This window comes from Suncus etruscus, chromosome 5 (genome assembly GCF_024139225.1).
Source record: "Suncus etruscus isolate mSunEtr1 chromosome 5, mSunEtr1.pri.cur, whole genome shotgun sequence".
In the NCBI taxonomy this organism is placed as follows: domain Eukaryota; kingdom Metazoa; phylum Chordata; class Mammalia; order Eulipotyphla; family Soricidae; genus Suncus; species Suncus etruscus.
This window is the reverse complement of record NC_064852.1, coordinates 154,067,862-154,081,873: the sequence shown is the minus strand read 5'-3', so window position 1 is coordinate 154,081,873 and position 14,012 is coordinate 154,067,862. Positions and strand designations below refer to the sequence as shown.

At 49.2% G+C, this 14,012-nt stretch overlaps 2 protein-coding genes across 2 annotated transcripts in view; both read left to right on the top strand.

Moving 5' to 3' along the window:
* Positions 1-14,012, top strand: part of TP53INP1 (tumor protein p53 inducible nuclear protein 1) — a 914,054-nt gene that overhangs the window by 243,345 nt on the left and 656,697 nt on the right. The window lies entirely within an intron of this gene.
* RIDA (reactive intermediate imine deaminase A homolog) lies at positions 826-9,906 on the top strand. Its single transcript, XM_049773966.1, has 6 exons — positions 826-907; positions 5,434-5,539; positions 6,199-6,253; positions 6,904-6,972; positions 7,894-7,949; positions 9,559-9,906. The coding sequence occupies exons 1-6, from the start codon at positions 843-845 to the stop codon at positions 9,613-9,615; spliced, it is 408 nt and encodes a 135-aa protein (XP_049629923.1). The 5' UTR covers positions 826-842; the 3' UTR covers positions 9,616-9,906.

Below are 14,012 nucleotides of genomic sequence, written 5' to 3'. Positions count from 1 at the left end.
ACTGAGAGACAGAGAGACACAGAGACAGAGACAGACTGACTGTCAGTCACCATGACTAAGCACCGAGAAAGAGGGGGGGGAGCGGGCGAGAGGAGAGGGGAGAGGGAGAGGGGAAAGAGGGGCGAGGGGGGCAGAGCCGGGCGAGGGGGGCTCCGGCCCCAAACGCCGAGCCCGGGGCGAGCAGGCCGGGCCGCCGCACACGGCCCTCCCGCCCGCGGCTCATCCCGCCGCGCCGCGCCGCGCCGCGCCCTCCCCGCCCGTCGCCTTTACCTGCGGCGGAGCCCGCGCACGGGAGCCCCCGCCAGGCGGCCTGCGCGGGGAGAGGAGAGACGAGAGAGGAGAGAGGAGACAGGGACGGAGACAGAGCGGAGGACACCGGCCGCCGGGCGCTCGTCGCCTTCACGTGGCGCGGAGTCGCGCGGAGACTACACGTCCCAGCAGGCCGTGCGGGAGGGCGGTGACTACGAGTCCCAGCATGCCGTGCGGGAGAGCGGAGCCTGAGGGTCCGCGAATGCCGTGTAGGGGGCGCAGAGACTACAAGTCCCAGCATGCCGTGCGGAAGTATGGTGACTACGAATCCCAGCATGCCATGCGGGAGGGCGGAGCCTGAGGGTCCGTGAATGTCTGTGGGGGAACAGAACTACAAGTCCCAGCATGCCGTGCAGGCGCGGCTCGCAGACTACATGTCCCAGCATGCCGGGCGCGCCCGCCCGCCCGCCCCACGTGGGATCCTTTCCCTCCGGGCACCTGTCCCGGGGTGCTCAGTCCGGGGGTCGCCCGCGGCGCATCGGTGGCTCTCGTCTCGTCTCCTCTTGTCTCGTCTCTGCTCCTCCAGCCTCGGCATGACGTCCCTGATCAAGAAGGTGATCCACACCACCAAGTCCTCCGCGGCGATCGGGCCCTACAGGTAACGCGGGGCCCGTGCTTGCCACTGACAGGTTTGACCGAGCCCCCCACTTTGCTTTTCTAGGTGCAGCACTTGAGACCCCGGCACTTAGCACTCTGCTAGCAGCTCCCCAGGCTCCAAAGCTTGGAAACCCCAGAGGGCCAGAAGGCAAAGGGGGAGGCGAAGCTCTGGCAGCATTTCCAGCACCTGGTGGGACAGACACCCCAGAAGGACTGAAAGAAGGGTGGCCCCAGAGACATGTGCCCGGCTTGTGAGACCCCAGGCTTCACATATGGCGCCCCAGGATCCTGGAGTGAAGAGAGTTCAAGTGTGTTCTCTCTGTTGGCAGGCCTCTGAAAGCAGGCCTGCCTGATTTAATATTTTATCCTGAGGAGGGACAACACAGCCACATGTGACCACCAGTGAGACCCTGGATGACTGTGTTGTTTTTTTGTTTTTTTTTTTTTTTTGGTTTTTGGGCCACACCCGGAGGTGCTCAGAGGTTACTCTGAGCTGTCTGATCAGAAATAGCTCCTGGCAGGCACGGGGGACCATATGGGACACCGGGATTCGAACCAACCACCTTAGTTCCAGGATCGGCTGCTTGCAAGGCAAACAATTGACTGTGTTGTTAAGGACCGTTTGAGAACCCGGGTTCTAGGTTCTCTCAGGCCAAAACTTATAAGTGTCACCCAGGGAGCATCAGGCTTGCTGGACTTCAGCCCCTGGTCAGCCTCTGGTCACTAGTTAACCCATCAAACCAACATATTTCTAGGCTTCTCCAGGACAAAGCCTGGACTGCCGCATCAGTAGCCGGGGGGGGGGGGGGGGGGGGGATATGTCCTTCCCTGCTCCCAAATCCACTCAGTACTTGAAGCATTTCCAAGCCAGCGTCTGTGGTGTGACTCATGAGGGCGAGACCATTCTTAACACCCTGCTTTGGAGAGTGTTTTCTTGTTTGTTGTATTTAGTTTTGATTTTGGGGCCACACCAAGTGGCACTTAGGGGTTATTCCTTGTTCTGCTCAGAAACTGCTCCTAGCAGGCTTGGGGGGACCATATGGGATGCTTCGGATGGAACCTAGTCCAGCAGCACGTGCAAGGCAAATGCCCTACCAGTGTGCTCTCGCTCCGACCCCTGGAAAGTGGTTTTGTAAACCATTGACCAGGAAATAAATAATAGACTTTAACATTTTCTAGAATGACCGAGTTTCTCTTCATCATTGAGTTTTTTGCTTAGTGAAATCGAATATGGGCTTCTAGTCTCAGCACTGGGGAGCTGAAGGTCCTTTTGCAAAGCACCCAGGGGATCCCAGTTCTACACAGGACAGACCCTGCTTGCAGGGGACACATTGAACCATATTGGACCGGTAAAGAGCTACTTACTCATTAACAAGCTCCAGGTTTGTCCACTTGTGAACAGGTTAAAAACGAGTGAGTGGAAAATTCCTAGACTCAATGTCTTTTTTTTTGGGGGGGGAGGGGTTTGGGCCATAACCAGTGATATGCAGGGGCTACTCCTGACTCTCTGCTCAGAAATTACTCCTGGGGGTTCTTGGGGAACCATATGGGATACTAGAGATTGAGCTAGTGTTGGCCATGTGCAAGGCAAATGCCCTACCCAGTGTACTGTCTCACCGGCCCCAGACTCAGCATTTTTGTTTGTTTGTTTGTTTGTTTGTTTTGGGGTCACACCCAGCAGAGCTCAGGGGTTACCTGGCTCTACACTCAGAATTCGCTCCTGGCAGGCTCAGGGGACCATATGGGATGCCGGGATTCGAACCACTGACTTGTATGCAAGGCAAACACCTTACCTCCATGCTATCTCTCCAGCCTCATAGACTCAGCAATTTTAACAAGGAGTCCTTAATACCTCTGAAGACCAAAAATGGTTAAAATGATCAGTGTTCCCCCACCCAGGCCCAACTGGGGTGCTCTGGTGGTCCCCTGAGCAGTGCTGCATCCTCTGAACCTTGGCCCAAACAAGACAAGGACATGAACGTTACACTGCCATGGTTTTTGTAGATATTTACTCAGAGAGGCTTGCTTTGGCCAGAACCGAACAAACTTCCTTTAAAATTAGGTGGGTTGGGTATTTTCCTAGTTTCTTTGTATCCCTATTCTGATTCTGAAACTTGGCGTCCTCATTACAGAATGTTCTAGAAACGACCTTGCAGTCATGTCGCATCTGCTCACAGGACTTCTCTGAGAATATTTTTCTCAGGATAATGCCTTCATCCTAATGGGCCTGGGAGTAGCAGTTGTGTGCCCACCTCACTGAGGCATATGTTACACAAAATCTGTCCTCTGGCCACACAGTGTCCCCTTGAGCTTTGTACCCCTATAGCAATGTCTCCCACTCCACTTCTCCACTACCAGTGTGGTCAGCCCCGCCGCAGCCCTACCACACATCTACCTTCTGCTTCTATTGCTTAGTCTTTGCTGGGATTTCATAAAAGGGAAATCATCCTCTCAGGGATATTTGATTCATCTTTATTTGGCTACCCCCAGATAATGTCTAAATACTCAAATATCGTCTTTGGACTTCTTTTCTTTTGGATAGCTGCTCAAGAGAGGACAGGAGAGATAGTACAGACAGAAGAGTAGTTTTCTTGCACACAGCCAAACGGGGTTTGATCCCCAGCATCCCATCAGTCCCCCCAGAACCACCAGGAGTAATTTCTGAGTGTAGAGCCAGGAGCTAACCCCTGAGCATCATCTGTTGTGGCCCAAAAACAGAAAAATAAAAAAAGAGGGGGCTGGAGAGATAGCACAGCGGCAAGGCATTTGCCTTGCACGCAACCGATCATCCAGGAAGAATGGAAATTCAAATCCCAGCATCCCATATGGTCTCCTGTGCCTGCCAGGAGCAGTTTCTGAGCTCAGAGCCAGGAGTAGCCCCTGAGTGCTGCCGGGTGTGACCAAAAAAATAAGTAAAGAAAGAGGAAAGGAAAAGAACACCCCCCTCCCCCAAATAACCACTGGATTGTAGGATGTGTGTGTGCTTATATACATGCCAATGGAACAGGTCAATCCTGTGAAGATAGTATCAACATTTCTACGAATATGCCAAACTAATTTTTAAATGGTTTTACTGTGTTGCATTTCCACCAGCGATATATGGAGGGTTCTCACCACTGGCTCCGTACCATTCCCAATACCCTGTGGACAAGGTGTTCCATTGTGTGTGGTAGCAACAGTCCATGGTTCGGGTTCACCGACGGAGCTAACCTCTTACTGTTTCTTTTGCAAGATACCTGTTCCTCTCGTCCCCACTTTTTATTAGCTTGTTTTCAGATTATTGAATTTTAAGTTTTTTTTCATTTTTATTTTGTGTGTGTGTGTGTGTGTGTGTGTGTGTGTGTGTGTGTGTGTGTGATCACACCCAGCTGTGCTCAGGGCTTACTCCTGGCTCTGTGCTCAGGAAACCATATGTGGTACTGGGGATCATATCCAGACTGGCCAAATGCAAGACACGTGCCTTATTTAGGACCAGAGCAATAGTACAGCAGGTAGGGCATTTGCCTTGCACATAGCTGACCCAGGTTCCATCCCCAGCATCCCAAGCCCACAGGAGTAATTTCAGAGGGCAGAGCTAGGTGTAACCCCTGAGTGCCTCCAGGTGCTACCCAAAAACAAAATATAAAAAAAATTTAAAGCAAACCAAAAAAAATAAAACCCCACAAGTCCTGGGGTCAGAGCAAGAGCAAGCAGTAGGGTGTTTATTTTGCACTCGGAGGACCTTGGATGGACCTGGGTTCAATCCCAGCACCCATTTGTTCCCCTGAGCCTGCCAAAGCAATTTCTGAGTGCAGAGCCAGAAGTAACCCCAGAGCACCGCCAGATGTGGCCCAACACCCCCCCCCCCAACAAAACAGAACAAAAAAACCCAAGTTCTTTATCCAGTACACTGGTGCTTTTTTATGGTTTGGGTTTGTTGGTGGTGGTGGTTTTTGTTTGTTTGTTTGGTTGGTTGGTTTTAGGACCAGACCCAGCAGTGACACTCAGGGTTAACCCTGGCTCTGTGCTCAGAAATCGCTCCTGGCAGGCTTGGGGGACCATGTGGGGTGCCAGGAATCGAGCCCAGGTTTGTCCCCAGTAGTTCTCAAGCAAGGCAAGCACATGTTTTGCTAATATTGCTTGTCAGTCTGTAGCTTGCCTTTATTTCCTTAAATAGCCCTCTCAGGGCCAGAGGGAGGCCTCCAGTGGGTCCTGCAGCACCTCCATGCATGACCCTAAAATCAAACTACAATAACTATGAGTTTTTCCTTGACACGTGTCTGCTCAGACACGTCACACACTGGATAGGCATTATGCTTTGCGGATTTTTTTTTTTTTTGGTTTTTGGGCCACACCCGGCAGTGCTCAGGGGTTCCTCCTGGCTGTCTGCTCAGAAATAGCTCCTGGCAGGCACGGGGAACCATATGGGACACAGGGATTCGAACCAACCACCTTTGGTCCTGGATCGGTTGCCTGCAAGGCAAACGCCGCTGTTCTATCTCTCCGGGCCCTGCGGATCTTTCTCACTCCAAGTTTCTGTCTTTGCAGCCAGGCTGTGCTCGCCGACAGGACCCTTTACATTTCGGGACAGATAGGCCTAGACCCTTCGTCTGGCCAGCTGGTGCCCGGAGGGGTGGCAGCAGAGGCCAAACAGGTGAGTCCCTTCTTGGCTGCTCTACAGTGTCACAGGGCATCCCACAGTGGCCGGGCTGCTTCCTGTCATAGCTGGTCCCTGGGAAATGGCTTTATGCATTTTTTTGTCATTCGAGACGGTTTTATGTCCATAGGAAGCTGGAGCTTTAATCATCTTCACAATCTGCTACCTTGGCCCCAAGGTAATGAGGTGATTTTAAACCTGACTTATTGTCACCCAGAGACAGCAGCTCCAAGTTAGACCTGCAGATGCCCAGTTTGGGAAGTCTGACCAGAACATCCTTGGTGTGCACGCCTGAGTGCCCTGCACCTGCCTTTCATGCAGCTGTTCGCCTGCATGGTCACCAAGGATTTAGGGGCTCACCCTTTTTCTTTCCCAACACAGAATTAGGGGCCCAATGAGTGATTTCTCTGCAGTGTTGGGTCAGTGCTATGACAAGCTTCCTGAGCCAGTGGGGAAGGAGAGACAGAATCAGTTTGTCCCCACTGGAAGGGCCGGTTTGTCTCCATGTTTTGGGATCCATCCAGTCCATGGCAGGGACTCCAGGAAGTGCACAATTTCCTTGAGACAAAGAATGTGGCTGCAGCTTAAGCTTTCTCCCGAGAAACTGGGAAAGGGTCAACAGTAACAGTATCTCATCTTTTCTGCCTCATTTGCAGGCGCTGACGAACATGGGCGAGATCCTGAAAGCTGCCGGCTGCGATTACACCAACGGTGAGCAGCAACAAGCAGCCCCACCGGTCACTGTTTCTTGGGTCTTTTTGGTTTTGCTTTTGTTTTTGTTTGGGGGCCACAGCTGGTGATGCTCAGGGCTTACTCCTGACTCTGCACTCAGGGATCTCTCCTGGCAGACTCAGGGGCCTATCTGGGATGTCGGGGATTGAACCCAGGCCACCTGCACATGCAAGGCAAACGCTCTCCCTGCTGTGCCTCTTGCCCTCTTGGGTCTTTTTGAAGAGCACCTGGTTTCTGGTAACAGGGTTCTGCAAAAGCTGTGTGGCTTTCTACCATTTTATTTCCATCCTGTTGTAATCAAATCAGGCCACCAGAACACAATAGATTTCTTTGTCTGGGTTTTATTGTTGTTGGGTTTGGTTTGATTTGATTTGGTTTGGTTTGGTATGGGGGCCACACCTGGCATTGCTCAGACTTACTCCTGGCTCTGGGCTTACTGAGTTACCGGCTTACTCAGGTCACTCCTAGCAAGCTGTGGGAATCATCAGGGGTGCTGGGTATGGGGCCCAGGGCTGCAACATGCAAAGTAAACAAGCACCTTACCCACTAAACTCTCCCGTTTCTTTAAATGGATGATGTTTGGAGTCAGACTGGATTCCTAAACCTAATAACAATGTGTGTTTCTCCAGTGGTGAAAACAACGGTTTTGCTGGCTGATATCAACGACTTTAATACTGTCAATGATGTCTACAAACAGTGTAAGTAAAGCTGCTCTTACTGCTGTTTTCCATTTTAGAGAGAACTCAGAGGGGCCAGAGAGATAGTTGAATGGGTAGGGCACTTACCTTACATATGGCCAACCTTTAAGCAACACCAGACATCACTCCTGAGCAGAGAGCCCAGAATAGCCCCTTAGCACTGTGGATTGTGACCCTAAATAAGTTTATTTTAATTTTTTGGGGCCAGAGAGATAGTACAGTGGGTAGGGCATTTGCCTTGCACACAGCTGACCTGGGTTTGATCCCCAGCATCCCATGTGGTACCCTGGGCTTTTCCAGAAGTGATTTCTGAGTTCAGAGTTAGGAGTAAACCCTGAGCACTGCCAGGCATGGCCCTAGTAATAATACCACTAATAATAATAATAATGTAAAGCCGGGCCCGGAGAGATAGCACAGCGGCATTTGCCTTGCAAGCAGCCGATCCAGGACCAAAGGTGGTTGGTTCGAATCCCGGTGTCCCATATGGTCCCCTGTGCCTGCCAGGAGCAATTTCTGAGCAGACAGCCAGGAGTAACCCCTGAGCACCGCCGGGTGTGACCCAAAAACCAAAAAAAAAAAAAAAATAATAATGTAAAGCCAACCCCAACCCACAGATAGATAATAGCTCACTAGAAGAGCATGTATAAGCCTCAGTTTCAGGCCCTGGCACCACAAAATACACACACACACACAGAGTATCACAATGTGTGTGTGTTCACTTTCTACTTCCTAAAAGCTGAGGCATGTTTGAGAGTGTGAGATTAGGAGTTGTATGGCAGAATGTTTTATCAAATGAATGTATGTGTGACCTGCTTTTCCTGGTGTGGCTTATATCTGAGAACTGATCTTTGAAACACTTGATCTAGTCTTGAGTAGGACTAGAATATCCATTATACTAAAGTGAAATTTCTTACCATTTAGATTTCAAGAGCAATTTTCCAGCTCGTGCCGCTTACCAGGTTTCTGCTTTGCCCAAAGTGAGTAACTTCCAAATGCCAAGTGGACACAATTTTCAATGTCTGTACTATCCTCGGAATATAACAGTCGAAGCACTAAGAGGCCAATCCCGAGGGGAAGTGCATGAGGGAACAAAATCAATGAATCTTAAGATATTTTACAGCTTTGTCTTAAAAAGGAAGCCACACACATAAGCACAACTAGAATTCAAGTCTGTCAGCTGTGAGAGAAAGGATAGGTAGTACAGGGGACAGACAGGGCTCTTGCCTTGCATGCTACAGGCCCCTGCTGGAGTCTCTGACACAGCTTATGAACCTGAGCAGTGCGGAGCATGTAGCCCGGAGTAGTCCCTTAGCAGCACCAAGTGTGGCTCCAAAAAAAAAAATCTCTGAGAGAAAACAAAACCACAGGTGTATTGTTGCCCAGTGACCTAAATTACATATTAAGCAAAGGCTTTGAATCTACAGAAAAAATTTTCTGTCTGTTGTATGATAAAGCAATCTAGATTTTCCCATCAGAAAACAGATCTCGGGGCCCGAGAAGGTGGTGCTAGAGGTAAGGTGTCTGCCTTGCAAGCACTAGCATAGGACAGACCGCAGTTTGATCCCCTGGTGTCCCATATGGTCCCCCCAACCCAAGGGCGATTTCTGAGCGCATAGCCAGGAGTAGCCCCTGAGCGTCAAATGGGTGTGGCCCCCCAAAAAAAAAAGAAAGAAAAAAAGAAAACAGATCTCGGGGCCCAAGTGATAGCACAGCGGTAGGGCATTTGCCTTGCTCAGGACAGACCTGGGTTTGATTCCCAGCTTTCCATATGGTCCCTTGAGCCTGCCAGGAGTGGTTTCTGAGTGCAGAGACCAGGAGTAACCCCTAAGTACCACCAGGTGTGGCCCAAAAACTTTAAAAAAAAAAGGAAGAAAGAAAGAAAGGAAACATCTCAAAAGTCGTGGCTGCAGGCCAGAGAGATAGCATGGAGGTAAGGCGTTTGCCTTGCATGCAGAAGGACGGTGGTTCGAATCCCAGCATTCCATATGATCCCCTCAGACTGCCAGGAGCGATTTCTGAGCGTAGAGCCAGGAGTAACCCCTGAGCGCTGCGGGGTGTGACCCAAAAACTAAAAAAAAAGTCGTGGCTGCTATTTTCTTCCCCTTCTGACTTTGGAATCCTGATGTACCTCTCTCAGCCCTGTCTGCATCCCTCATGCTCATAACAGTCATTCCCCCTCCCCCCAAAATAAAAGAGCCCTAAGGTCTGCTTAGAGCTTTGCTCTCAATATCCCGCTCTGTGCTTCCATTGGTTGTTACTTGTGTCAACAGCTGAGGTGTCAAGTGTTTTAGAACAGGCTCTGAACTTGCACTCTCAGGACCTGGGTTTGAACCCACCCCCACCCCACCCCCAAGTGTCATATCTAGGGCCAAGTCCATGGTCTTCTGTCAGCATCACGCTGTCACGCTGGAGCTGGAGAGCTGAGTCTGCCTGAGCTCATGGATCAGCAGGCCTCAGCCAGCTTCTCCCCCACTCCTTCCTGTGAAAATCTCCCTGTCAAATCGCTTTTGCTGCTTTTCAGATACAATTCCCCTGCTGCTTTTGTTTACAAGGGACCTAAGCGTTGCTTCACTGTGTCCCTTCCAGGGCAGCCGTGTGGAGATTGAAGCCATTGCTCTGCAGGGGCCCCTCACCACAGCATGACTGAGCGGGCCTAGCCTTCTCTAGCCTCGACCTGGAGTGCCGTTTCCTAATTCACGCCTTAATTTCTACGATCGATCTCCGAATGAGGACGCCTGACTAAGACCCTCTGCAGCTCTAACAAAAACACCTTGTGATTAAATACTGAAGAATTGGTGGGAAGGAAGACTGGCAGGGGGGACTCGGGTCACTGATGTCATCAGTCAGTCACGCTCACAACTTGCATGACTCTGCCCCAGGGGGAAGGAAAGAGGAAAGACCATCCAGAGAGGTAAAGAGCACAGTGAATCCAGTTAGTTCCCATCAGTCTAACAATGTGAACTTAGTTCTGCCCTTGAGGATGATACTGCTCTGACTTAAGTGAAATTCAGATGTTTAAGTTTGATTGTGGAACAGAGAAATCATTGGACCAACACTTTATATAAATAGTACTTTTCTAATGGAAATAAAATAGAAGTACCGATTTTCCTTGGTGTGACTGTGTTCCCTCATTGTTTTATAACACTTCGATTGAGACATTAAAGCATTTACTGAATTAATGGAACCATGGAGATGAAGTTCTAAATGCTTTTTTAAGTCTCAGCTTCCCGAGAGAAAATGTCTCTGTTTTAAGGGATGTCTTTTTTGGAGGGGGAGGGGGAAGAGGGGTCATCCTGTGGTACTCAGAGGTTACTTCTGGCTCTGCACTCAGCTGTCATTCCTGGCAGTGCTTGGGGGACCACATGGAATGCCAGGGATCGAACCCAGATCGGCCATATGCAAAGCAAATGCCCTACCCCCTATACAATCTCTCTGGTGGCTTAAGGGGTGTCTTAAGGATTATAAAAGTGGAGCCAGAGTGGTGGCACAAGCGGTAGGGTTTCTCCCTTGCATGCCCTAACCTAAGACAGGATTGGTTCGATCCCCCAGTGTCCCATAGAGTCCCCCAAGCCAGGAGTGATTTCCCCTCAAAAAAAAAAAAAAAGGATTATAAAATATTATGATAAGTACTTAAAGAATCTAACATACTGCAGACTCAAAAAGCTCTCACTAGGGGCCGGGAAGGTGGCGCTAGAGGTAAGGTGTCTGCCTTGCAAGCGCTATCGTAGGACGTAGGACGGACCGAAGTTCGATCTCCTGGCGTCCCATATGGTCCCCCCAAGCCAGAGGCAATTTCTGAGCGCATAGCCAGGAGTAACCCCTGAGCATCAAACGGGTGTAGCCCAAAAACCAAAAAAAAAAAAAAAAGCTCTCACTAGGGCCAGAGAGATAGCATGGAGGTAGGATGTTGGCCTTGCATGCAGAAGGTTGGTGATTCGAATCCCAGCATCCCAGATGGTCCCCTGAGCCTTGCCAGGAGCAATTTCTGAGCGTAGAGCCAGGAGTAACCCCTGAGTGCTGCGGTGAGACCCAAAAACCAAAAAAATCCTCTCACTAGCCAGTATTCAAGTCATCCTAAATCATCTGGAATGATATACTCAAGAGAAATTATCGGCCATTTAGATTATTTACACAAAAACTTTGAGGACCTTTCTAATAGGCCAGGGAAGAGAGCATAGTACTAAGCGAATAAACTAAGACTAGGCATGTGGCATTATTTCAGAGTTTTTGCCTGTGTCACAGTAAAGGTCATGGTCTCTGGAGAGATTCTGAGTTCAAATCATACCCACTTAGTAGGTTCATAATCTTGGAAAAAGTCCGCGAAAGATTTATTTTCTTGTTTTCTTTGGGGGCAACACCCAATAATGCTGAGGGGCTGGCTCTGCACTCAGGAATCACTCCTGACCGATCTCAGGGAATTATATGGAATGCTAGGGATAGAACCTAGGTCTGCCACATACAAGCCAAGCACCCTATCGGCTGTACTATCACTGGGCCCAAAAACTCCATTCTTGGGCCCGGAGAGATAGCACAGCTGTGTTTGCCTTGCAAGCAGTCGATCCAGGACCTAAGGTGGTTGGTTCGAATCCCGGTGTCCCATATGGTCCCCCGTGCCTGCCAGGAGCTATTTCTGAGCAGATAGCCAGGAGTAACCCCTGAGCACCACTGGGTGTGGCCCCCCAAAAAACAAAAAACAAAAAAAAAAAACTCCATTCTTTAAAAGACCTGCCACATACAGGGAAAAAAAAAAAACAACTAGATTTGTATCTCACTCCTTACCCACGTGTTATTTCAAAATGGATTATAGATTTTGATATTAGAACAGAATCCATAAAATATATTGACAACAGGCAAAACTTCAGGGTATAGACCTCAGTCGTCCAGGATTCAACTCCAATGTTAAAACAAAAAAATATATAAGTGGGATAACACCACATCAAAGTAAAAGGTTTTGCATAGTGATAAGAAACTCAGGTTTTGGGGGCCAGGGTATAGCACAGAGGGTAGGACATTTGCCTTGCATTCCCAGCATCCCATATGATCCCCCGAGCACCGCCAGGTGTGACCCCAAAACAAAACAGCAACCAAAATAAAGGCTAACAAAAACAACACCCTATGAAAGAGAAAAAATATTTGGACAGTACCTATCAGATAAAGGGCTGTGACTATAGCACTGAACAACCTTCAAATATTGCATTCAGGGAATAGAACGGTTCTAGGGAACAAATCGTAAAACAATCACATTAGGCAACAGCAAAGTGACAGCCAGCAAGTTAGAGGTTGGGGTGGTGGGGGCGTGGTGAGTAGTAGGGAGGCCGTTGCTTAACAAGGGGTCAGAGTTTCTGTTTGGAGTGAGGAGAAAGTTCTGGGGCAAACAGGGATGAGAGCATGTCCCCTCCTGATGCTTGCAACAGTTGGAGGTGGGAGATTTTGTTTACCGGTTGTCAAAATGTAAAGAAATTGCAGTGTCGGATGGAGAGAGAAGGGGAGGTGGACACAAATTTGGGGTCACTGGAAAGACAGATCCCCAGTATTCCAGGGATTGTTTTATTCTCTGTGAGATGCACTGGGGAATTTACTCAATTCTAGACTCTAGTAAAACCTAGCTCACCCCTTAGAATTCAGTACTGCCAGTTAGGATTTGGTCCTGACATCCCTTAAGCCTGCAGGGAACAATTCCTACGTGTAGAGCCAGGAGTAACCCCTGAACACCACTGGGTGTGGCCCAGGAACTGAAAAAATATTTTGATATTTTCTGCACTGGTGAAATAATACAGGATCTAGACAGTTGACTGAATATGCTGACCTGGGTTCGATTCCAACACTACGTATGTCCCCAAGTCCCATCAGGAGTGATCCCTGATAGAAAAGCCAGGAATAAGTCCTGAGTACCAGCAGTTGCGGCCCAGGATGTAAAAAATATTTTATTTTTCTATAGAAAATATTTCAGAAATGGGGCCGGAGCGATAGCACATCGGTAGGGCATTGTCTTGCACGCAACTGATCTAGGACAAACCTTGGTTCGATCTCCCGGAGTGCCATATGGTCCCCTGAGCCAGGAGCGATTTCTGAGCCCAGCATCACAGGGCGTGCCCCCCCCCAAAAAAAAAGATTCCAGAAAATATACAAAGCAAAGTCTTTGAAACACTTTTTTTTTTTTTTGGTTTTTGGGCCACACCCGTTTGATGCTCAGGGGTTACTCCTGGCTATGCGCTCAGAAATCGCTCCTGGCTTGGGGGGAACCATATGGGATGCGGGGGGGATCGAGCCTTGGTCCATCCTACGCTAGCTTGCAAGGCAGACACCTTACCTCTAGTGCCACCTTCCCGGCCCCGACACTTTCTAAAAATAAATAGTTCAATCCAGCTTATGAATAGTAAACTTGCAGTATAAAATAATTTTATAAAAATTTTGGTTGTGGGGGCCAGAGCGGGGGTGCAAGCAGTAGGGCAAATGCCTTGCACACACTAACTTAGGACGGACCACGTTAGATCCCCTGACGTTCTGTAGGGTCCCCTAAGCCAGGAGCAATTTCTGAACGCACAGCCAGGAGTAACCCCTGAGTGTCACCAAATGTGGCCCAAAAAACAGAAGAAATAATTTTTTTGGTAGTGTTTTCCTTTGCACCTAGTTTTATTCCACTCTGAGGAAACTGTCATGATTGTGTAAGAATAACACATCATCAAATATTGACAGAACACCAAATTTGTGCCAAGTCCTCAGAGCTCCTTATCTTGTCCTCTGAAAAATGTACAGTATTTCCCCACTCTATCACTTATTCAGTAATTGGGAAGCATTAAGAAATATTCCCTGGGGCCGGAGTAATAGCACAATAGGTAGGGCATTTGCCTTGCACACGACCTACCTGGGTTTGATCCCCAGCATCCCATAGGGTCCCCCAAGCCTGCCAGAGTGATTTCTTAGCATAGAGCCAGGAGTAACCTCTGAGTGCCACCAGGTATAGCTCAAAATCTAAAAAGAGAGAGAAAAGAAAAGAAATAACGCCCCCTCCCCCCAAAAAAAAGAAATATTCTCAAGGG